The 23,048-nt window shown below is 53.9% G+C and overlaps 1 protein-coding gene across 1 annotated transcript in view; it reads left to right on the forward strand.

Annotated features, from left to right (window-relative positions):
- The window catches only part of RXRA (retinoid X receptor alpha), a 101,246-nt gene that overhangs the window by 70,239 nt on the left and 7,959 nt on the right, over nucleotides 1-23,048 (forward strand). Inside the window, exons 3-8 of the mRNA XM_069031663.1 lie at nucleotides 1,290-1,440; nucleotides 2,211-2,390; nucleotides 12,013-12,182; nucleotides 17,062-17,191; nucleotides 20,395-20,527; nucleotides 21,563-21,654. Coding sequence (XP_068887764.1) covers nucleotides 1,290-1,440; nucleotides 2,211-2,390; nucleotides 12,013-12,182; nucleotides 17,062-17,191; nucleotides 20,395-20,527; nucleotides 21,563-21,654 — 856 coding nt within the window. The remainder of the gene's footprint in view (nucleotides 1-1,289; nucleotides 1,441-2,210; nucleotides 2,391-12,012; nucleotides 12,183-17,061; nucleotides 17,192-20,394; nucleotides 20,528-21,562; nucleotides 21,655-23,048) is intronic.

The raw sequence follows: 23,048 nt of genomic DNA on the forward strand, positions 1-23,048 counted from the left end.
GCTCCTGCCTGGGGACCTGCTCGTCCCCCCCCTCTGCTCTATCCAACAGCAGTTAAAGCCAGGAGTGCATCACCAGGTGCCAGCTGCCTTTGATTCATCAGCTGGCACAGTCAGGGCAGCAGAGGGAGGCAGATCCATCCCTTTTCTCCAGGGTGGGTTTACTCGGCTCTGTTGTGGGGCTGTCAGTCATCTGCCTGCCAAATACTCCCCACCAGCCTGGGGACTTGAAAGCCAGAGGAGCGGCTGCACTGCTCTAATTGACAGATCACAAGCCCTGGGACTTCCCTGGGTTAATCTGTGGCAAGTGCAATCGCTGAGGATCTCTGTTAGGGCGGAGAAAGGCAACAAACTGAGGCACAAGTCCTGTGTGTCCAGCCTGGCTTTGGAGGTTGGCAGGGATGGTGGCTCTGTGACAGTCCCTGGCAGGCTGATTCCCTTGGGGACACCCACAGTGATCCCAGCTGGCTCTGCATCCAGAGCTGACCAAATCCAGGCCCCCCAGACCCTCCTGGATGGGTGAGCTTGTCTCCAGATCCTACAGCTCTGGGCCTCAGTTTCTCCTTGCACACAAGGGTGTAACAGCCCAGTGGAGGCTTCAGCCCAGGAATGCTTCACTCCACACCAGTGCCACGGTGCCAGCACCAGCTTCCACCCAATCCTCTGCTTGTTGGGGGCCAAGGGAAGGAAGGAGAAGCATTTGGAAGTGGCAGAGACGTGTCCCACCCACACCAGCTCTGGAAAGCCAGGCCCTGCTGCATCTGGAATCTGTTTATTTGCCATGGAGCTTTCCTTTGGAGAGATAATACTAAAAGGATCTCTGTGAATTGCAGAGCTAAACAAGAGTGTCCTGGCCTTCGTCATCCATGCAGGGGCTCGCTCCCAGCCAGCAGCTCTCCCACGAGCCACCACTGCAGATCTTTGTCCCTGTGTCCCGTGGTGGGGTGGAGCTGGGGTGGCCGCTGATCCCTGGCTGTGGGGGCTGTGCTGGGGCAACTTGCCTTCCACTTAAATAGTGGAAAAACATCCTCCTTGGATGGGCAGGGTCAGCCCTGCGTGGCTGCTGGTGGTGCTTGGGGGACTGGCCATGTCCTTCTGTCACCCTGCTGCCAGTTCAGAGCCACCCCGGCTCCCGTGCCAGGGCAGATGAGTGCTTGTGCTCCTTGTGCTCAAATCCTCTTGGTTCAGCTTTGTGGTGGGTGTTTGGAGCAGTGCTGGTCCCCCCTGGGAGCTTGTCCCCCGTGTCCCCGTGGCGCTGGTCCCAGCTGAGCCCTGTGCTTGTGCCTCCACAGCTCAACTCGCCCATGAACTCCGTCACCAGCACAGAAGACATTAAGCCACCCCTGGGGCTCAATGGAGTCCTCAAAGTGCCAGCACACCCCTCAGGAACGATGGCCTCCTTCACCAAGCACATATGTGCCATCTGTGGGGACAGATCTTCAGGTGAGGCTGGCACCCGCCCCAGGAGGAGCTCAGGGCAGAGGGCTCGGGGTGTGGGTGCCCTGGCAGAGGGTTGGCATTGGCTCCCTGGCTCCTGGCAGCACGGGGAGTGCTGGTGGGAGCTCTCCTTTGGGATGGGATGTGGCAGGGGATGGAGTCCTGGTCTGGCTGAGCCAGGAGACCCCAGGTCCCTGTTTAGCAGTGGGGTTGCATTCTGACCCTATTGGCGAGCAAGGCATCGGGGGTGTCCTCCCTCTCCCCATCCTTTGATGCACACTGGTGCTGTCACACAGTGCCACATAAAAAGATGCTCCTGACATGGAGTGTCTTCACTCCTGGGAGATAAAGATGTGCTAATTCCCTTTATTCTTCTCCTTTTCTAAAAGCTTCCTGCTCCAGCAGAGCTCTGGTTGCCTGGTTTGTGAGTCCTTCGGGACCCCTTCTGTGCTCCAGGCTGGAAAGGGAGGGTGGGAACAGGGTACAGAGCAGGCTGGGGTCGTGTGTCTGGTGTGGGGGGTTCAGAGAGCTCAGAGGGGTACAGGGGCCACCCTGTTCCACTGCTGCACTAACCCAGCCCTGCTGTACGGCCAAGAAATGGCCTTTCCCTGGATGTAAGGCTGGATGTGGCCCACGGAGGGCATCCTGATTCTATGGAGCTCCCGCTCCAGGAAACCTCTGCTCCCTGCAAACACAGCTGGGAGAGGCCTTGGGAGAGCTGGTGGCAGAGAGGGGAGCTGGGGCCAGCTTTAAACCTGAATTTTATCCCCCCCCAGGTAAACATTACGGGGTTTACAGCTGCGAGGGCTGCAAAGGCTTCTTCAAGCGCACAGTGCGGAAGGACCTGACCTACACGTGCCGGGACAACAAGGACTGCCTGATCGACAAGCGCCAGCGCAACCGCTGCCAGTACTGCCGCTACCAGAAGTGTCTGGCCATGGGCATGAAGAGAGAAGGTAAGGCCCAGCCTGGCCAGAGCACCCACGGGTGCTGCAGGGGTCTTTTCTTCCCTAGGAGGAAGCGTGGTGGGCACCAGAGGCGGTGTCTGCGTGGCGGTGACAAAAATCTCGTTTGTATTTTGCTTCTGCGCCACAGCCAGAGCCTCTCGTGGGCTCCGGAGCAGCGCTGAGTCCCAGGGCAGTGCTCAGATGATGGATGGGCCGTGGGTAAGGGACACTTTCCACTCCAGCCTGGCCTTGGACACTTCCAGGGGTGAGGCAGCCCCAGCTTCTCTGGGCATCCTGTGCCACGGCTTCAGCACCTCATCCAATCCTGCATTTTTTTTCTCGTTGGGAAGAAGAAAGAAATTCAGGCTCTCAAGATAGCTCTTCCCTTAGTGGAATTTAAATTTAGGATCTAAACTTCCCCGGCTGTGCCTCTTTTAAATGATCTTTCTAAATGCTGACTGCATCTGCTCTGATCTGCCGGCAGAGCAGGCTTTTAGCAGACATGACGTGAGAGTGACCCCGGCTCCGTGCTGCTTTCTCCCCTTACATCTTCAGAGCCACACTTGCCTCCCTGACAGGCTGATAAAGCCACCCCAGCTCTGGCCCTGGCCCGCAGCTCCAGCCTGGGACCCTTTGAAGAGCACTCAGCCCTGTCTGGAGTGTTGATTAAACGGGGCAGCGCTGGAGCTGCTCTGAGTGTTGGGCAAACGCTGCCACGCTCGGTTTATGGGGTTACCCAAGGACCAAAGTCACCAAGTGTCACAGCTGTCTGTGCTGGAGGTGTGGGGAGACTGCCAGGGCACCCAGGGGACCTCCTTAGCCCTGCTAAGCTTAACCCTTTGGTGCTCAAAACGAATCTTCCTGCCCCAGCAGAGCTGTAGCGTTAATTGGAGAGATTGAGGCATTCAGGGCAGTGCAGGAGTGGGGGCTGGTATTGCCTTGGATGCAGAGCAGTGGGGAATACTGGATCCCATGGGCGATGTGCAGCGGGGTGAGGAAAGTCTGAGCCAAAACCTGAGCCATGGGTGACTAAAAAGAAGCCAAGAACTCTTCTATGTGTCCAGCAGGAGAAATACAGAGCATCCCCTTCCCCTGGCACTGCCTCCAGAGCCTTCCCCAGGCAGCTGGAGCCCCCCCTTACCTTTCAGCCCCCCAGAACAAGGTGTGTAGGGCTGGGAGGAGCAGCAGGAATGCTGGAACTCTGCCCTGCCACCCTGTGAGCAGGTACCTGCTCCGTGCCTGCCATTAGTGGTGATTGCATGGGCAGTGCCGCTAAAAATTACAGGTCCATTAATTAATTTCTAAATGGTGGTGGAAGTCCCCAGGGAGCACGTACAGTGTGAGGACTCTATTAATTCGTCTTGATTAACATTATCACAATGAATAGCAAATGAATTCATAATGATCAGACAATTATTTAAAAGTGTGACAGATGGGATCTTGGTAACTCCAGGAGTGCGCTCAGGCAGTGCTGATGGATCTGGTGAGGGCAGTGCTGGGGAAGGGCAGGAGCTGGTGATTTGACACTCATCATGAGATGATTTGGGCCTAATCCCCATGCACAGAAAGCTGGAATAACTCCCCTGTCTCTCGTTATAAATCTAAAAATTCAGGGTCTCACAGAAATGTCTCAGTTGTCCTAAAGCTGAAAGTCAGAAGTTGGATCTTGCCGAGCTCTGGTTTTGAGCAGCTCTGGAGTTTCACGTGGGATATCCACCTGATTTGTCAGAAAAAAGGTCTCTTCCTGCTGCACCCATCCCAGCTGACTGCTGCTGCTGCCAGGAATTGTCCTTACACCACTCCTGCTCCCACCTCTATTTTTGGGGAAGAGTTTTGGGCTAAATCCTGCATTGCTAATTCCTTTTGCCTAAATACTCACAACCTAGCTGCCTTTTTATCCTCTAGCATAAACTCTTGTATCTTTTAAGTAAAAGAGCCAGGGTAATGAGCCTCATTTCCCTAAAAAACATCTTGCTCTGGAGACCTAATTTATAGCTGCGTGAAGGCACAGCAGATTCCTGCTGGGAAGCATCTCTCCTGTAGCCCAGAGGTACTGGGATGTGGTGGAAGTACAGCAAAAAGCTCTAAAGTGAGCGCTGGAGCTGTGGTGAGAGGCAGGGCTGGGGAGTGGTGCTGGGAGGAGGAGGAGTGAGAGCCACCATCGTATCCAAAGACCTGGGCCAGAGGGTGAGAGGGAAGGGGTCCTTACTTAGCTGAGAAGTTGGATTAGAGAAGGAAAATCAGCAGGGCAGCTGATGGAGGTCTGGAAGGGTTTGATCCTGACAGCTGAGGGGTCTCCAGGTGAAGATGGAGATGCCAAGAGCAGACCCGGAGGGATGGACCTTGTGCCCAGCCTGGGCAGAAGCAGCAGCATACCCAGGCTGGCCCTGCTGGGGGCCAGGGATCCTTCAGGGCCACAAACCTTGGCTTAAAGTGGGGAAAGCCTGCAGGAGCAGAGGGTTCCTCCTCCTGCTGTGTGCATCTCTTCTGGCTGTTCTCATTAAAAACACGTCCGAGAGATGCCGATGTTCACGGTGAATGAGCCTCACGCTCTCTGGGATAATAAACAAGCAACTGGGAATGTTTTTCCCCCTGTGAATTTCTGCCAGCTGTGTAAGGCTTTGGTTTTTTGTGCTCTGTCTCCCACTAAATACCGGATAGTCAACAAAATTAAGATTACCATCAGGGATCTTGACTAATGCAAGGATTATTGTTGTGGGGGTGGCTCTTTGCGTGCAGGAGCTGAGCTCTCCCTGCTCGATCTGTTCCTCGTTAGGGTCTGAGGTGTCTGTGCATCAGCAGCCTCGCGTTTGGGAGGGAGAAAGTGGAAACTGCCTCGAGGGAGGCAGAGGTCTTGTGAAGAGGTGGGAGTAAACTCCAGGAGGCTTGGGATGGGGGGCTCTTGTGTGCCAGAGGGGTGACAGCAGAGGTGACAGGGCGGGTGGGGGCGCGGGGCAGCGCCGGCTGGCCCGTGGGACGAGGTGCCGGCCCCGGCAGCGCTGGCAGCGCCTCGGGATCGCACAGGGAGCAGGAAATACCAGCGAGGAGCCCTTTCTCATGCTCCCTTGGCCGCCTCACAGGGAGCAGCCGTTGGGAACCGGCTCCTGGAGCCTTCCCCCGGATGTGAGGGGCTCCTGGGGAGAGCCAGGCCGGCTCCGCAGGACCTGCTGGGCTGCCCAGGTTGGGAGCAGGGCTTCCACGTTTCGGGCTGCAGGCTGGGGTTTGGTGCCAGCTGGGTGAGATGGGTGTTGGTGCATCTCAGAGCCCATCTGGAGAGCAGAGAGCTGCTCTCCTGCAGCACCTGCAGCTCAGGCTGCGGAGCTGATCCCAAAGTCATTCCTAAATCCAGGTGCAGGTACGGCGTGGCTGCAGCTGCCGTGCCGAGATCCAGAGCCCTGCTCGGAGCATCCAGGACATCTGTCCAGCTGCATGCCTGGACTCTGATTTCAGAACTTCGTTAAACTTCACAGCCTGAGTTAATTCTTCCTCCTCCCATATTTGGGGGTTGGTTTTCCCCCTTTCACTTGCTGAGCTGAGGGGTTTAACCTAGGAAGGGTTGGACTTGCAGCATCTGCACGGCCCAGAGACCTTCCTATGTCTCCAGGGAGCTGCTCCAGGGAGCTGCTCCATCACTTAGTCCAGAGGGACTGAAGATTCCCACATGGAGTGACTTGTGCCTGATCCCCTGCCATGGCTGTGCATGCCCCTGGAGCTGGAGCCATCCCTGCTCCCACACCATCCCTCAGGAGCACGAGGAGTTTGGGGAGAAAGAGCAGGAATTCAGGTTTCCAACCCAGCATCCAAGTGAATGTGAAAGCAGGCAAGTGGCCACAGCCTAGTGAAGGGGCAGAGGTCAAGAGCACAGTTATTTTTAGGAGTGATTTTGGAATGGAAAATGTATCCCAGCTTAATGAGCTTGTTTCTTATATCCTTTTAAAGTGCTGCTCTTTAAACCAGCTGGTTAAATGATGCTGGGTTTGGGGGTTTTTTTTGTTTTTAAAGATGCTCTTAGGTTGAGAAAATAGGTTTGGCTTCTGGTTTTCTCTCCTTTAGCTGCTGTTTGCTTATACTTCAGTGTCCAGAGAGTGAAGTGAGCCAGGGGTTTTTTGCTGTTGTTTTCTGGAGCTGTTCCAAGGTTTCAATCCACTTTTTAACACTCTGAAGTTACACTTTTTAATTACCACGGTGGTATTTTGCATTCCTTAAACAAATTACGGCATTCGGTTGAAAATGTTGGAGGGAAAAAAAAAAACCACCCCACCATTTATTTCATGTGTCACAGCTTTTGAGGTTGTTTACAGTAGCAGAAAGCTGCACCTCTGAAAGAGGAAATAAAAAGGTGACACACGAAAGCAAAGCAGAAGAAACACTGTCTGAATTCATTTCCTCAGCTGTCTTGGCATTTTGGATATAAACAGGTACCTGGGGCATAAACGCTTCAAGATGCTGGTGATGCACAGCAAAGACTTGGCTTCATGAAAGGCAGCAGAGCCCAGCAAATTCCAGTGTGAGAGAACGGAAATCCCCAATAACCCCCACCCAGCACCTCGTAAATAACGAGCCACCCACCTGCAGGTTGGGGGAAAACCAAAACTGAGCGGGTTTGGGGCTCTCTTGGTCCTTCCCCCTGTGCTTGCAGGGCACGTGGTCTGTCCCTCTGAGAAAACCCCATTTTTGGGGGCAGTGAATTATCCTTTCCCCGTGAAAAGTCACAACCCCACCCTGTTGCTCCTGGAGGGATGGATTTTCATCCCAAAAAGCTCTGTATTGACACCAGGTGAGTGTCACTGGAGCTCCTGGAGCCTCCAGGTCTCTCCCAGCGAATAAACAAACCTGTGCTGCTCCTGCCCTCTCAGAAGCACCATTTCCCTGTGGAAAATCTTTTCCTTTGGGCCTCTCCCTCCCCTCCCTGACATTCCTTTGGCACAGAAGTGCAGTGCCCGTGAGCGTGGCCTCCCACAGGGGTTGGTTTGGGCACCTGAACTGGCTTGGGTGGCACTTTGCAGTGGACTCAAAGCTGCTTTTTTAGCCATCAGATGCTGCCCCACGAGCACAGCCAGGGTGTCCAGTGTGACGTGGACACCTGCAGAGGACAGATCTGGCATTTTGGCTCATCAGCCCTCGGACTTGGGTAGCTGAGGCTCATCTGCAACCCACAGGACGAGACATTTTGGATTTTAAAGATGCAAGAGGTCACCAAGGAGTGGTTTGGACACATGGGGCTCCATGTCTTGCTGTACCATGGCCTGGGGAAGTGCAGATGGGCTGGAGAAGCTCAAGATGAAACATGACAGCAACTGGCCTGAGGCAAGCACAGACCAAATCAGGCAGAATAACAGGAGAGGCTCTTCATCAGGTGCCATGGAAAACACAGGCTTCTGTCCTTGGCTCGGCTCAGACATAGCTGGAGGAGGTGGGGCTGCCTCTCCAAGCTCCCTGACTGCATCTTTTTTTCTCCTCAAGTGGACTGCAAGGTTCAAATGCTTCCCTTATGTTTAGAAAAATCAGCCTGGAAGAGCTCTCAGCCGTCCAAGGCTCCTTGATGAAAAATAAAAGCATTGGCACAGCTGTCAGCACGGAGGAGAGGGCTGGGAAGCTCAGCTCTGGAAACACGGGGTGGCCACGGCTTGGGAGTGCTCTGCCTTGCAGGAGAGGCTTTTCTGGGATGCAGTGAGGCAAATTCCTGGCTCAGCCTCTGTGTTTGAGGTGGATGGACCCACGCAGTTGATCAAAAGCTGTGCCACCCTCAGGACCAGAAATATCGGTGTTGTTGGGAAGCTGAGAAGAACAAGGTTATTCCCATTTTGGTGCCACCAGACGAGCTGCTGTGCAGCTGCCACCTTTGTGTTCCTCTTCTTAAAAACATAAATAAAAACCAAACCCGTAAAGGGAACCCAGTTCCCGGACCAGATCCACTTGAAAAATGTATTTTTGTCATCTCCACCGTGGTTTATTTGACTAATCCCCAGTGGGAGTGGGGAGTGGACTCCAGAGATGAGGTCCTAGGTCTGTGTGGTGAGGGGTCTGCTCACTGCTGGAGACTTGGCCAGATTTCATGGGTAAAAACCCACTTGTTCTTCTTCCTTCCCTCTGTCCCACGTGCTGTTTTTTCCTACATCTCAAGGAACACAGTCCCCATTCTTTTCCTGGGATGGTGATGTGTCCCTCAGCATCTCTGCTAAGAAGGAGCAGCAGCTCGTCAGGTCCTCAGCAGCTGGTGGCAGGAAATCCAGACATTTTCCACTGGGCTTGTGCCTGTGGAGACTGGGGACATGGAGGACTCTCCTAAAAACCTGTGACTGTGGGTGACAGCTCTGAGACACTTTCGGCTGCTCCTTGGATGTCCTCTCAGCTCTGCTGAGCTTCTGAAGCCAGGATGGCAGCACCTGCAGGGAAGTCCAAGTCTTGGAGCCCACAGGATCCATGAGTCTGGAGTGCTGGCTGCAAATCCCTGCAGCTTTCAGGACAACGTGTGGGGCTCTCCAGCCCTGGGGCTCTCAGGGTGAACCTGGAATTAGGAAAGTGGAGACACAAGGTTGGAACTCAACCTCTGGATCCTGAAGAGGGGCTTAGGGAGTGCCACACCTGGAAGAAGGAGGTGGCATCGAGATGATTTTGGGAGGGGATTTCTTGTGTGCCCCAGAGCTGCTGCAGGAGCAGTTCTGTTGTGCACATGAGGAGTGAAGCTGTTCCCACCTCATTCCTGGAGCTGCCTGGAGGGAGAGAAAATAGGATCAGCAACTGAGGCAACAGCCTGGCAGGCATCCCCAAAAGCTGCATCCATCCACCAGGGCTGGGCAGGTGTCCTGCATCATCCCAAGGGAAGGATGGGTTGTGTTCACAAACTCCTGGTGGTGTGGAGAGAGCCAGGAGCAGCTGAGCTTCACCTGCTCCTGCAGGTGCACTCCTTGGGGAAGACCTGTGCATGAGGCATCATCCCAGAGGGAAGGGAGGATAATGGGGTCTCCAGCTCAGCACTGGGAAACTGCTTTTCTGCAGGGAATGGGATGGATGGATGGATGGATGGATGGATGGATGGATGGATGGATGGATGGATGGATGGATGGATGGAGGGATGGATGGAGGGATGGAGGGATGGAGGGATGGAGGGATGGATGGAGGGATGGATGGATGGATGGATGGATGGATGGATGGATGGATGGATGGATGGATGGATGGATGGATGGATGGATGGATGGATGGATGGAGGGATGGATGGATGGAGGGATGGATGGAGGGATGGATGGATGGATGGATGGATGGATGGATGGATGGAGGGATGGATGGATGGAGGGATGGATGGAGGGATGGATGGATAGAGGGATGGATGGAGGGATGGATGGATGGAGGGATGGATGGAGGGATGGATGGATGGATGGATGGATGGATGGATGGAGGGATGGATGGATGGAGGGATGGATGGAGGGATGGATGGATAGAGGGATGGATGGAGGGATGGATGGATGGAGGGATGGATGGATGGAGGGATGGATGGATGGAGGGATGGATGGATGGATGGAGGCGATGGCAAAGGGATTCCACGCTTGTCCTGCCATTGGAGGAGGCTGCCTGGGCTTGGGAGCACGGGTGTAGCAGAGCAGATAACACTCCCCAGCGAGGGCTGGTTTATCTTTGGCTGCTGGGTGGGACTGTGCCATCTGCTCTGCCCGGGGTGTCACTGCTGCTGGCAGCCAGCTGGGCCGGGGCGAGGGCCGGGTGTGCGTGGGGCTGAGCTGGGATGAGTCAGCTGTCCCCTGACCAGCTCTGCAGGGAGCTGCAGCACCGATTTTCTGGTGCTGCAGCTCCGAGCTCGGATCAATAGAAACAACTCCTTACGTGTGTAATCTCTGCCCAGCTGTCTCTTTTTGCATGGTTTGTGTCAGCTGGGTTCAGCCTGATCACAGGCAGGGGCTGTCGAGGTGCCCTGTAGGATCCTCTCTCCTACAACCCCTGGAGTGTGTCAGATTCTTCAGGCCAGGAGCGTGGCACTGATGAGGTTGAGATGTGCAGATTGAAGGCTTTAAGTAGCCCCTGCCTGCCCAGACCTCTGCAGTGCTTTTCCACGAATCCCAGTGTCCAGCATGGGGGTGTGTTTTTGGGGCTGACACCCTGGTGGAGTGACCCCAGTGATCCCAACTTTGCGCCTTCATCCTCGAGAGCTGCTGCAGCTCTGCATCAGCACTTTGGCATTTAAGTCTTTTTATAAGATCCTATTTGTTGAGGGTTTGCCTTTCTCTCAGGCTTTCGTGTTATTTAGTAGGTGTTTCATCTCTCCTAGTGTGCCCAGAGGAATCCTGGTGCATCTGTGCTGCTGAAGAAGGGTTGGCATTAAGCAAAAACTTCTCCTTTTCTGATGATTGGAAAAGCAGCAGTGGGGTTAGGGGGTGAAATTAAAGCAGGGGTTTTTATGATGGCTTGAAAAAGAGCAAGAATCCACTCCAGATGGACAAAAGCCACAACACAAATCTGAGTTTACCTGGAGTTTCATATTGCAGGGTTTGGTTTTGCACTTGGCATAGAGCTGGTCCCACTGATGGTCTGAAAAGCCTCCTTGTGCCACAGACAGCTCCCCAAGCAATACCTGTGCCCCTGCTGCTCTGCCTGAACATCCCATAACCAGCTTCAAATGCAGCAGGCAGGGAGTGCTGGGGTAATTGGCAATAAGTAGCAGGGTTTTTACAGTACTGGAGTGCCTCATTCAGTCCTCAGCAAAGAGCTGGGGGAGTTCAGAGCGTTGTCTCTCATGGCCAGAGATGCTTGGGGCTGTTCTCAAGCAGAGTGGGCTAAAATGTGCTCTAGGGAAACACTGATGTGTGGAAAAGTGTGGGATTTAGGGTCTGTGACAAGGTGATGGAGAGAGTTCCTACTGCAGCTGCACAAAGCTGCTTTCCAGGTGTAGGAAAAGCATGTGCAGGTTTCCAAGGGAGGTTAATAATAATAATGTTATTAGCATCTAATAAGTGTTTTTCATCTCTGAGCTGCTCAGACATAACTCAGCAGCATGTGACAGGCTGCTGGCGAGATCATCCCCACCCCACAGGATTTGGGACAGGTCTCTCCTGTCTGTTTGGGGCTTGCCCCGAGCCCGAGGCAGGATGGAGGTTTGCATGGAGCTGCTGTCCCACGGGAGCTGGGCCAGGGAGCTGGAGAGGGGCATGACATGGCCTCCAGGGAAATTCAGCCCTGCCAGCCTCAAAGGTGGCTGAACTCTGGATTTCTGCTTTAAACTGAGCTGTTTCTCTTTTCTTTGGGATTCCCTGATTCTTTCACTTCACCCGTCGCTTTCCCTCGCCGGCAGTGCTCCGAAGTGTTGCTTCCTTTCATCATTTGTCTGTAACCTTTTTGTTTCCAGGATCTGTGCCTCTGCAGAGAAGGGCCTTTCCCAGCAGAGGCCCTGTCCAGGCAGGATCATCCCTCTCCATGCTCCTGAGGGAGCACACACAGAGCCCATCTCCCAGGCTGGGGCTGCTTGGTGCCTTCCCCAGACCTCCCATTCCCTGGGATATCCCAGTCTGACCACAGCAGACACCGGAGCGGGCTGATCCTGCAGGATGCCTTGGGGTTTCCTGGCCACCTGTGGAGCCTGGGGGTGGCACTGACACTGACACTGTCCCTTCTGTGTCACTCGCAGCCGTGCAGGAGGAGAGGCAGCGGGGGAAGGACCGCAACGAGAACGAGGTGGAGTCCACAAGCAGCGCCAATGAGGACATGCCTGTGGAAAAGATCCTGGAAGCTGAACTCGCTGTGGAGCCAAAGACAGAGACGTACATCGAGGCAAACATGGGCCTGACACCCAGCTCGGTGAGGCAGCTCTGTCCCATCCCCAGCCTTGCGTTTGGGACAGAAGGGGTGGCTGTGGGACATCAGGAGTGACCATGAGGACAGCTGGGGCAGAGAGGGGTTGTTCTGTGGGATTAAAAGCAGCTCAGAAATGCAATTCCTGGCTCTGCTGTTGGCTCCGTGTGTCAGCTCAGCACCAGGAAAGCAGAGCCAGCAGCCCACCAGCGTTTGGTGTCTTCTGTCCCACAGCCACAGGGAAGGAGGGGATGTTGTAAGGAATAATGAAAAGGGCTCACAGAGAAGATTTTACTGTAATTAACAGCCCTGGGTGCTGAAAGGAAGGAAGACACTCCATGCTCTGAAGAGCTCGGAGTCTAGCTGAGGCAACAGACAGACCTGTGTGGCTGAAGTGCAGAGGGATAAGGGCTGTGCAGTGAGGGTGTGACTTCTCAGATGGAGAATTATGCAGCTGCTTGCCTCTGAGGAGAGAAGACCTGGAGAAATTTGCCTAGAAGTTGGCTTTCAAGTTCTTTCCCCACTTAGAAACTTGTGTTATAACTGGGCCTGCTTGGAGCATCTGGGCTGTGCCAGAATGGTGTGTGCACAAGAGAGGCATGACAGGGAAATGGGACGGGGCTTGGAGCAACCTGGGCTGGTGGAAGGTGTCCCTGCCCGTGGTAAGGCGTTGGACTGAAGTGGTCTTGAGGTCCCTCCCAACCCAAACCAGTCTGGGATTCTATGGAGGGTGAGGGAAAGTGTTTCAGGCCCTTTGCTATGAGATTCCCTTACCAACAGGGAGGAATCTCCCTGCAAAGCAGAAAATGTGACAGCCAAACCATCCTCTGCAATTCCATTTCTAGGACAGGCCCTCTGCAGCCTAGGCAGTATTTAGGGTGCAGTTCAGGCAGTATTTAGGGTGCAGTCCCCACTCTTCAATAGCCCCTTTTCCCATGAAATCAGTGGGAATAGAGGAATTCCTCAGAAAAACAGCAGCTGAGGCTGGAGTGGGGAGCATCTCCTGGCGGCCACACAGTCCTTTGAGGGGCACTGAGGTTGAGCTCCGCCAGGTTTGGGCTAGCTGAGCCAGGAGAGCAGGCTCATCCACTGAAATATCCCTGTGCAATTCCTGCTGGGTGGCTGTGAGGCTGAGCAGATGAAATGCAGCAGCTCTGAGCAAGTGAGAGGGCTCTGCAGTATTTATTTCCTGTTACAACAATGCTTTATCTCTCTCTCTATATGAGCCTTGGAGGGTTTGAGTCAGAAGTGCCTTCCCATGTCAGGGGGTTGGAAATAGATCATCTTTAGGGTCACTTCCAACAAAGTCCTGTGAGCGATCTGGAGGTTAGGAGAAGTCTAAGTGGTGGTTTTGGATGCTCTTTTTGGCCTTTACCAGCTTTTCCTAGGATTCCTTAGGTGGGTCTGGGACATTCAAGGCTTCCTGGTATGGGCAGAGCCAATCCCTCAGTGAAACTCTGCAGAATCAGGTACAGAAACAGGTACAAATGCTCACCTGCATTTGAGAGGAGGATCCCATCACCGTGAGGCTGTAAAGGGCTTTTCTGGAGGAGTCAGTGAGGGGCTCAGAGAGGCTCTGCCTGCTCTCAGGATTCAAAATCCTTCAGGGGAGCTGGAGCCAGCGTTGTGCTGACTTGAAAACAAACCCCAGAGAGCGAGCTGAAATAAATGGCTTCGTCTGGCACCGTGTCTCCTCAGCCTCTTGTAGCAAATTGAAAGCCGGTTCCTGCATAATTCAACACGCATTACTGTGAACAAGGATGTGTGTTGCATCTAAATAGAAGCAGGAGGCTTGTTGGAATGCCCTGTTATTGTCAAGCGGTTTCTGCTGACAATGAGGTGACATTTGTAGCAGGTTTAGCAGATGGATGAGATCAGCAGCTCCCGGTGATGGTGGTGACGAGGCCACGGATGAGGAGAGGGGAGACGGAGGAGCTTCGGCCCTCCTGGCCCTCCCTCAGAGCCCAGGTGATGGAAAGGCAGCAAATTGAGGCCCTGATAAACACGGGGGGATAACAGGAGCTGTTTGCTGTTGGCCTCGTGTGCTGTGTGCTTTGATTTGTGCCTCTGCACCTCAGTCCAGCTGCACTGAGCACTGCTGGTGACCTGCAGGGACGTTTCCAGCTGGCCATGGCAGGCCAGGGTGGAGGTGGCAGGGTGATTCAGGAATAAACACCCTTGTCTCCCACATAGAATGGGTTGGGTTGGGAGGGACCTTAAAACCATCTACTTCCATGGGCAGGGGCACCTTCCACTAGCCCAGGTTGCTCAGAAGATCCAAGGGGTGGCATTCCAGGCCCAGCCTGGGTGGAGAAATAGAGTCATACATTCAGAGACTCACAGAATGGTTTGGCTTGGAAGGGATCTGCAAAGATCATTGAATTCCAACTCTCTTCCATGGGCACTTTCCACTGTCCCAGGCTGCTCCAAGCCCCGTCCAACCTGGCCTTGGACACTTCCAGAGATCCAGGAGCAGCCACAGCTTCTCTGGGCACCCTGGACCAGGGCCTCCCCACCCTCACAGGAAAAATTTCTCCCTAATACCTGATCTAACCCCACTGTCTTTTAGCTCAAATCCCTTCCTTGTCCTGTCACTCCACTCTCGTGTCTGTGGCTGTCACCTTGTGCCATGTCCCTGTCCCTGGGCAGTGGGGTGGCTTTGCCTCTGCCCCATGCCTTGGGAATTCGGGCTCCTGCCCTGTAAGCACCACCTGGGATGGGCTCCTGGCCCCTGAAAGGCAGTGCCTGTAACTGAGAGCTGTCCTCCCCAGTAGCTCTTAATTGGCCTTTGAATGTCTGGTTTCAAGTCACCATTTTCTGGAAGATGCCTCCAAGCTCCCCTTTTCCAGGAGGATCAGGTGCCCTTTGGCTCTGTCACACCCCGGCACCGTGCCCTTGCTATTTACTGCAGGAGGGGATTTGCTTTCCTTGCACAGGGAGGGTTTCCAGCCCTGCCACCCCCCTCCTGCAGCCAGGCAGGGCCCTCTGGACACTTCCAGCTGCTTCTCACGCTCTGGTGATCAAGTTCTGCCAGGAAGAGCCGTGGTGGTTCCAGGAATTGCCATCTGAGGTGGAACTGAAGCTGAGGCTTTGGAGTACCAGAGGTTGGATACAGCCTGTGCTGCCCACGCAGGGACAGCCAGGGCTGGGGCACCTGGAGCCCAGCACGTGGTGACAACCTTTCCAGGAGCCAGCCCTGATGAAAGCTTTGCCAAAACCATCTAATTTACCTAAATTATGCCTTTTGTGAGGCTCTGCAGGCTCTTGTTGCTGCAAGGGTTAACTTCTGCTGGGCCCCTCACTGAGCCTTTGGAGAACCAGAGGTTGGGTACAGCCTGTGCTGCCCACGCAGGGACAGCCAGGGCTGGGGCACCTGGAGCCCAGCACATGGTGACAACCTTCCCAGGAGCCAGCCCTGATGAAAGCTTTGCCAAAACCATCTAATTTACCTTAAAATACCCCTTTTGTGGGGCTCTGCAGGCTCTTGTTGCTGCAAGGGTTGGGTTCTGCTGGAGCAGGGGGGTCTCCCATAAGTCATGGTGGGGCCTGGAGGGCTCCATCCCTATCCCACCTTGCCGGGATGGCAGGATTCTCCACCTGGCCGAGCAGACTGGGATAACTCGAGGATGGGGATGTTCAGGGCCTCTGGTGTCCCCCTTCCTGCCTCTGAGTGCCAGCATTCCCTGTGCTTCCAGTGAAACACTGAACCCTGCAAAGCTCCTCCTCACATGCAGTTTGGGGCTTTCCCGTTGTCCAGGGGAAATCCCGTCTGGTCTCCTTCTCCCAGGAGAAAAGCCCAGTCCCTGCTCACATCTCCTTCCTCAGGGAAGAGCCCCAGCTCCCTGGGAGTGAGACTGCCCTGCCCTTGCACCCCTGGGGGAGCTGCTGGAGAGGGGCTGGGCAAGGGGGGCACATCCCTGTGGCGGTGCCCGGTGCCAGCCCATGCCCATCCATCTCTGCACGCGACAGGTGGAAATACTTCCGAGGCAGGTGCCCTGAGCTTGCCAAATCCCGGTTATTTTAAGCCTGGAGAATGGGAGATGTTGGCCACTGAGGCACAGAGCCTTGGGTTTGCTGCCAGGGGATTGGGCAGGGGTGTGGGGCACGGCTCTGAGGGGCACGAGGGTGACTTGGCAGCGTGGTCCCGGTGTGCCCAGCCTGGGAGGGGGCTGTGCCACAGGTTACACTGACATTCGTGTCTGCTCTTCCTCTGAATTCAACCCCCTTCCTCCTGCCAGCCAGGGGTGAGGTAAACACTCCTGCTCCAGTTTGGAAACTGCTCTTTTAAGGACATGGAAAGAAGCTGATTGTACAATCCAAGCTGCTGGATATCAGCAGGGATTACAGCAGGAGATGGGAAGGGCCCATACATCCCTGTCCAGGGAGGTAAACCCTACAGACACACTTGGACCAGGCTTAGACTGGCTCTTCCAGTTCCTAATCACAAATCCACTTGAGCTGTGAGCAGGTCCTTTAAACAGGGATTTGGTGTGTTTAGGCTGACTGTCCTCCTTGAGAGCAGATGGTTTTTGTTACTGGATAATATTTCAAAGGAAAGGGGTTTTCTCTTTTTATTTTTTTTTTTCCTGTAATGCCCCCTCTGGTGCTGGTTTATCGAGCTGGGAGATGCTGGAGTCTGTCCTTGCCCAGGCTGGAGCTGCTTGCATTCATCAGTCAGGGTGATGGATTTGGAGTCTCAGAACTCCCAATTCCCATTTTGGGGCTTGCTAAAAACTATTACAACCCTCGTGGTGGAGCAGCCAAATCACTTCCTCTGCCTGTGACTGATAACATCCACCTCGGGGGTGGCAGGCAGGCTGCTCCTCCAGCCTCTCTTTGCCTTGCTTTGCCTTTTCCAAGCTTTTCCATCTTTTTTTTTTGGCAGCCCAATGACCCAGTGACGAACATCTGCCAGGCAGCAGACAAACAGCTCTTCACCCTGGTGGAGTGGGCCAAGAGGATCCCCCACTTCTCCGAGCTGCCCCTGGATGACCAGGTCATCTTGCTCAGAGCAGGTGAGTGCATCTGTCCCCATCTGCATGTCCCTGGGACGGGTTGTACCCTCAGATTTAGGTCCTGGCAGCTTGAAAATGTTTGATTCTGAGTAGCAGACTCTGATCATTCAGTTTTTAAATAGGATTTTAAAAGCCCCATAGGATGTGTTGCTGAATGGGATCCAGAATGTGGCCAATCAGCTGAGAAATGGCCCAGCTTCGTTTCTGATCCATGAGGAACTCAGAGATGGGTGCTGGGTGACTTAAACCCAAGGAATTAAACTCTGCCTTCCTCCCAAACTGAGGTGTGAAAGACCAAGCAGGCTCAGGCCCCTGTGAAATTGCATCAAACTGAAATGTTTGATCATAATTGAAAGCAGAAAGGGGAGAAAAACACATCTCACTTCTTCTCCCACCCACCAAGATGAAAATAGAACTCTCAGGGCTTATTTTAAATTTCCTTGTGCGGCAGGGGGGCTGCAGGAGCAGGGTTTGGGAGGTGAAAGCAGTTGGCTGCAGGAAGGGTCTTCCCCTGTTGAGTGAATTCAAGCTCCTGCTGGTGTACAAAGATCGTGGAGGGCAAGAAATCAGAGCAGAGCTCAGGGAGGATGTGTTTGAGGCATGAAGCTCTTTGTAAGCCAGGCACTTTAAAGTGCTTGGTAAAGTTCCTTTTGTTTCCCCAAAATTCGCTTTTGTCCAGGTCCTGTGCTCTTCCTGCAGCGCTTTGGTGAAGAGGCTCCTCTGCCTTTTCCATGGATTTTGCCAGAGCTGGCTCTGGGCCCTTTGGAGTATGCAAAGTGTGGATTTGAAGAGGATTTCTAGAGGCTCTTGTGAGAGTGGATGAGCAGGGAAGCCTCTCTGTAGGGATCTTTGAGGGCTTCCTGCAGAGAGCTGGATTCAGACAAAGCCTTTTCCTTTCGGGAAGTGGAACCCAAACCCACCACGGCAGTTCCAGGTTTTCCTCTCTCTCTTTAGCAGGCAGCTGATTAAAACTGGACCTGGAGATTTCCTGACCTGTGTTCCCTGCTTGTGACTCACTCCATGGACAGCAGGAGAGGGGCTGCAGACCCCAAATTTCGTGGTGGCTCCAACCCTGAGACTGCTGAGCACCTGGAGCAGCTCCCTGGAGCTCCCTGCTCCAAGCATCTCTGCCAGGGCCTCAGATAACCTTCCCCAAGTCCTCTAACCAGTGGCTCTATGTATTATTGAGTGGCCTGCTGAGAACAGCTGCCCATGAAATATTGAAGTACTAAAATCCAGCTAAGAGCCTCAGTCGGGCATCCTGGGAGGCAAAACAAGTGGAGCACACAGCTCTGGAGGAGCAGTGCTGGCTGGGCTGGCCGCAGCTTTCCTCAAATCCTGAATCATTTAAAAATATTCCCTCTCTGAGCTGTTTGGAAGGGAAGGAAACCTGACTATTTAAGCCTGTTTTCCACGGGTTTTCTTGTTTCCAAGCTGAGACAGGAATAACCTGGTGTTTTCTCAGCTTGGCAAAGGATGCTGAGCGTTACATCTCGGCAGCTGCTTTTGTAGGGCTGCTGGGGAAACTTGGCAGGGAGGTGGATTGACACGAGGGCCACTGTGCTGCCAGAGTGCCTTCCCTATCCCAGAGGAGCCAGAGCCACCCTGTGTGGTGAGAAAGGAGTCACAGGAGTCACAGAATTCTGCTCTGCCACCCCAGAGCTTGGGCTGAAATGCAGAACTCTCAGGACAGGCTTGTTTGGTCTCTTAATTCCCATTTGCTGCCTGTGGTTATACTGAATTCTCCCTGCTTGCCTCTGTCTTGGAGGCTCTTTGGGGATGTTCTGGTGAAAGCCAAGGTAGGAAAATCTTCCCCATTTCAGCTGAAGCATCCCAGCTCTGCATGGGAATAATCCAGATGAAGGATGCTGATGGATCCCAGTGCTCCTTCACTGGAATAAGCCCAGCTTGGAGTGAGTGTTGAGAGCCAGCTCGGGTTTCTGTTGGTGGAGCTGCTGTGTGTGACAGCTTCCCATGGATCTGGCTCTGGGAATTCCTCTTCCTGCTGGGAGCAGGGTTTCTGCAGGCTCCTGCTGCAGTCCCACGTCTTCTCCTCCATCCTCCTTGGGTTTCATGGTGTTGCAATCCCTGTGAAAGTGCCAGGCCTCACCCAGTAAATAGCCAAAGAAATGTTCCCGTGGCTGGGGTGGAAACATCCTGTGGCCACTTAGGAAAGAGTGAACTTTATTCCTTGTCAACATTTCTAATGGCACAGCCCACGGCTGCAGCAGGAGGTAAATACAGCACACATGGGCCTTGTGTTTGTTGCAGGCAGCGGGACAAGACATGTTCCTGTGGCAGAAGAGGTGAAGGATATTGTTGTGTTGCTTTTCCAGCCTGGGAAAAAACCCCCAAAGCCAAATATCCTGAGGTTTCTGGAGCAGAACTCCAGAACATGTTCAGGTGTTGCAGAAGACCCTTCTTATCTGACTGAAGATGCTGCTCCTGGTTGAAAGTGACCCGAATTTCCACCCTTCAAACTTGGCAGCGTTTCCTCTCGTTGGGGCTTTGTTTCAGGAATCCTTGAGCTCAGCCTGTGATGGATTTAGGAATTGAAAAGGTGCTGGATTGGGAAGGGGAGCTGGAGGACGTGGAGGTCGCCTCTCCCTTCCCTTCCCTGTAGGTCTGGGCTCAGAGGATGTCCCTCCTACATCCCAAAGCAGCCTGTCCAGCTAACAAGACTAAAATCTGTTTTCCAAGCAGCTGTGGAAGCAGTCACAGACGTGGGACTGTGCAGAGAGCAGACCCAACCCCTCCCAGTATTTTCATGGCAGAAGCAACAAACCCACAAAGCCAGAGATTCCATGGGCCCTTTCACAGGGCTCAGGGATGGTGAAGGAACTTCCGTGGCCTGGGGAGGGGCCTGGTGAGCTGATAGCTCGTGCTGATAGGGCTGGAAGTGCTGGGAGGCAGCGGCTGAGGGCAGAGGGGAGCTCAGGGCTCCACACCCCCGGGGTGTTCAGGCAGAGCTGTTTGCAGAGGAAACTGCTCCCCTTATTACCTTTATTTTTAGTGCATCGGGTTCTAGATGGTTTTTTCCTTCCCTGACATCCAAGGAAAAGCTGTCTCCCCCCTCCTTCCCCATATCCAGCCACGTTCCCTCAGCAAAGGCGGATTCCTCCTCCGGTGACGTCGCCGATTCCCAAACTTCCTGAGGATCCCATGGCTCTAACCTGCAGCCTCGGTCGTTTTCTCCTCCCCAGGCTGGAACGAGCTCCTAATTGCCTCCTTCTCCCACCGCTCCATAGCCGTGAAGGACGGGATCCTCCTGGCCACGGGGCTGCACGTGCACCGGAACAGCGCCCACAGCGCCGGCGTCGGGGCCATCTTCGACAGGTGGGCTGGGCTGGAGGGCTGGAGGGATGGGATTGCATCCTAAACCGCCTTGCCTGGACATCCCCATCCCTGTCTGCACCTCAAGCTGCCTCCATTCCTGCTGGAGGAGCCCGGGATGAGGGTGTCCACCCCATGATGTCCATGAAAAACACAGCATCAAATCCCTCCTCTCAAACCTGCAAAACCCAACAGCCCCAAACGGGGAGGAGGCTGCCCGGTGCAAATCAAAGCCCCTTTCATGGGGTCCAGATGCCTTCTAATGTTACGAGGAGGCCACTCCTTCGCTCCTTTTCATCTTTAATTGGACCAAGACGCGATTTTATTTGCACAATGGAAAGGCCCCAGCAGTACTCAGCGGGTTCCACAGGCGTGTCCCGGGGGCTCTTTAATCTCAGGCTTTGGGAAAGTGTTTTAAAGCCAGGCTTGCCGGGTGTTTGACCCACAGCGTGACTCCAGACGCTGCTGAAATGCTGATTTCTCTCCCCGAGACTCATCTCGAGTCGAAACCAAATCACCTTTGCTGCTCTGCTCTGTGAGGAAATTGTTCTTCGGACCTGGGTGACATCATTTGTTCCTGTGAGGTCATAAGTGCAAGATCATGACTTTGCTGCAGGATCCAAGATGAAAAACTGGGCAATCAGTGGAAAATATTTCAAGACCGACACCTGCAGTAAGAGCAAAGGGAGCAATAAAAATTACCGGCGGAGGAAATTACTTTTAGATACCTGTTGGGGTGGGTTTTTATTGTTATTTTTTATTTTTAGGCAGCTTTCTCAGGTGCCAGAGCCTCTCAGTGAATGGATGGAGGCGGTTTTTATGGTCCCTGTTGTATCTCACAGGAACTATTGATGTTCCTAATGAGCTATTTTCGATGGAGGAGGAAAATGAGGCCACATCCTCAGCTGGTACAAGCCAGCGCCATCCCCGACTTCGTTAAACGTGACCGGAGCTTCTCACTCCAGCTCTGACACCTGGGGCTTTTCATTCCTGGGGTTTTTTTCGTGCTGACTCTGTGCTTTCTGTGTCCTTTTGCAGAGTACTGACAGAACTAGTGTCCAAAATGAGGGACATGCTGATGGACAAGACAGAGCTGGGCTGCCTGCGAGCCATTGTCCTCTTCAACCCCGGTACGTGCCTGGCTCTGCCCTCCTGGCCCCTCTTGGCTGCTGTTCTGTCCTTTGGGATCCTTTTCTTCCCTAAAGAGCCCCACTGGAAATAGCAGAGGGCACCCAGATGCCAAGGGCAGGGCAGGAAAGAAGAGAGGCAGGAGTGGAAGATGGTTTGGTTTGGAAAGGATCTTAAAGCTCATCTTGTTCCAAACCTCCTGCCAGGGGCAGGGACACCTTCCCCTATCCCAGGTTGCTCCAAGCCCTATCCAGCCTGGCCTTGGACACTGCCAGGCATCCACAGCTTCTCTGGGCAACCTGTGCAGGGCCTCCCTACCCTCACAGGGAAGAATTTCTTCCCAAAACTCCATCTAACCCTGCGCTCTGCTCTTTCAGTTTACAGCCATTCCCCCTTGTCCTGTCAGCTCTCCCCCTTTCAGAGTGACTGTGAAGAGAAAGTTCTGGTGCTTAAGGGAGTTGTCCCTGAATTGGAACGAAATGGAATCTAGATCTTTTTTAAAGAGAAAAATGCAGATTAGAGCAGCACCAGAGCATGGAGATGATTGTCTCTGCTTCCCAACCTCATCATCCGAGGGCTTTTATTACCTGCATTTCTGGAAAAGCCCTTTGCAGACCTGGAGAGGCTGAAAGACATGAAATGTGCTCATAAAATACACAAAAACTTCAGGTTTTGACTGTGGTTTCACAGACTCCGGGAGGCTTCACGCTGCTCCCTTTTCCCCCTCGGCCCCAGCTGCTCGAGGGAAGAAGAAGGGTCAGTGCCAGGGCTTTTCTCCAGCATTCCAGGGAGCAAATCCCTGTGCAGCAGGAGGCAGCCTGCTCATACCTGCACAGCTCTCTGGAGGGGATCTCTATTTTAAAGTGGATCAGCCCAGAGCAAAACCAGATGGCAGCCAAGAACAAACCTCCACATCCACCACCAACCCCTTCCCTCCCTGCCCTCACAGAGCACTGTTTGTGCCCAAGCACAGCTCCTTCCCTGGGTTTTCCCACCAAAGCCAGGCCAGGCTGTTCCAGCAGGGTTTATTACATTTTCTTGGGTTTGTTTTTCTTCTTTTTTAGTCCCCCCCCTCCTTGTAATCAGCAGTAATTTATTGTCTGTAATTTGGGATTAGCCGTATATGGTCAAAGAAGGGGAATCTGGAGAGGTTCCCATGGCACATGTGCTTGGGGATATCGATTTCTGCACCGTCCCTTTCACCCTACTAAAAACAGATCCTCGCTGTGTCCCGGGGGCTGTGCCGAAGCAGGGGCTTCTCACTCAGCCCCACCACAGTGCTGGAGGGAGAAATCTCACAAGCCCAGGGCTGGAGGAGGAATTAAACCCTTTAAATGAGGGTCTGGCACCACTGGAATGAGCCAAAACATTTGGGGTTGGGGTGTGAGCTGGGGAA

Source organism: Aphelocoma coerulescens, chromosome 17, assembly GCF_041296385.1.
Source record: "Aphelocoma coerulescens isolate FSJ_1873_10779 chromosome 17, UR_Acoe_1.0, whole genome shotgun sequence".
Lineage (NCBI taxonomy): Eukaryota > Metazoa > Chordata > Aves > Passeriformes > Corvidae > Aphelocoma > Aphelocoma coerulescens.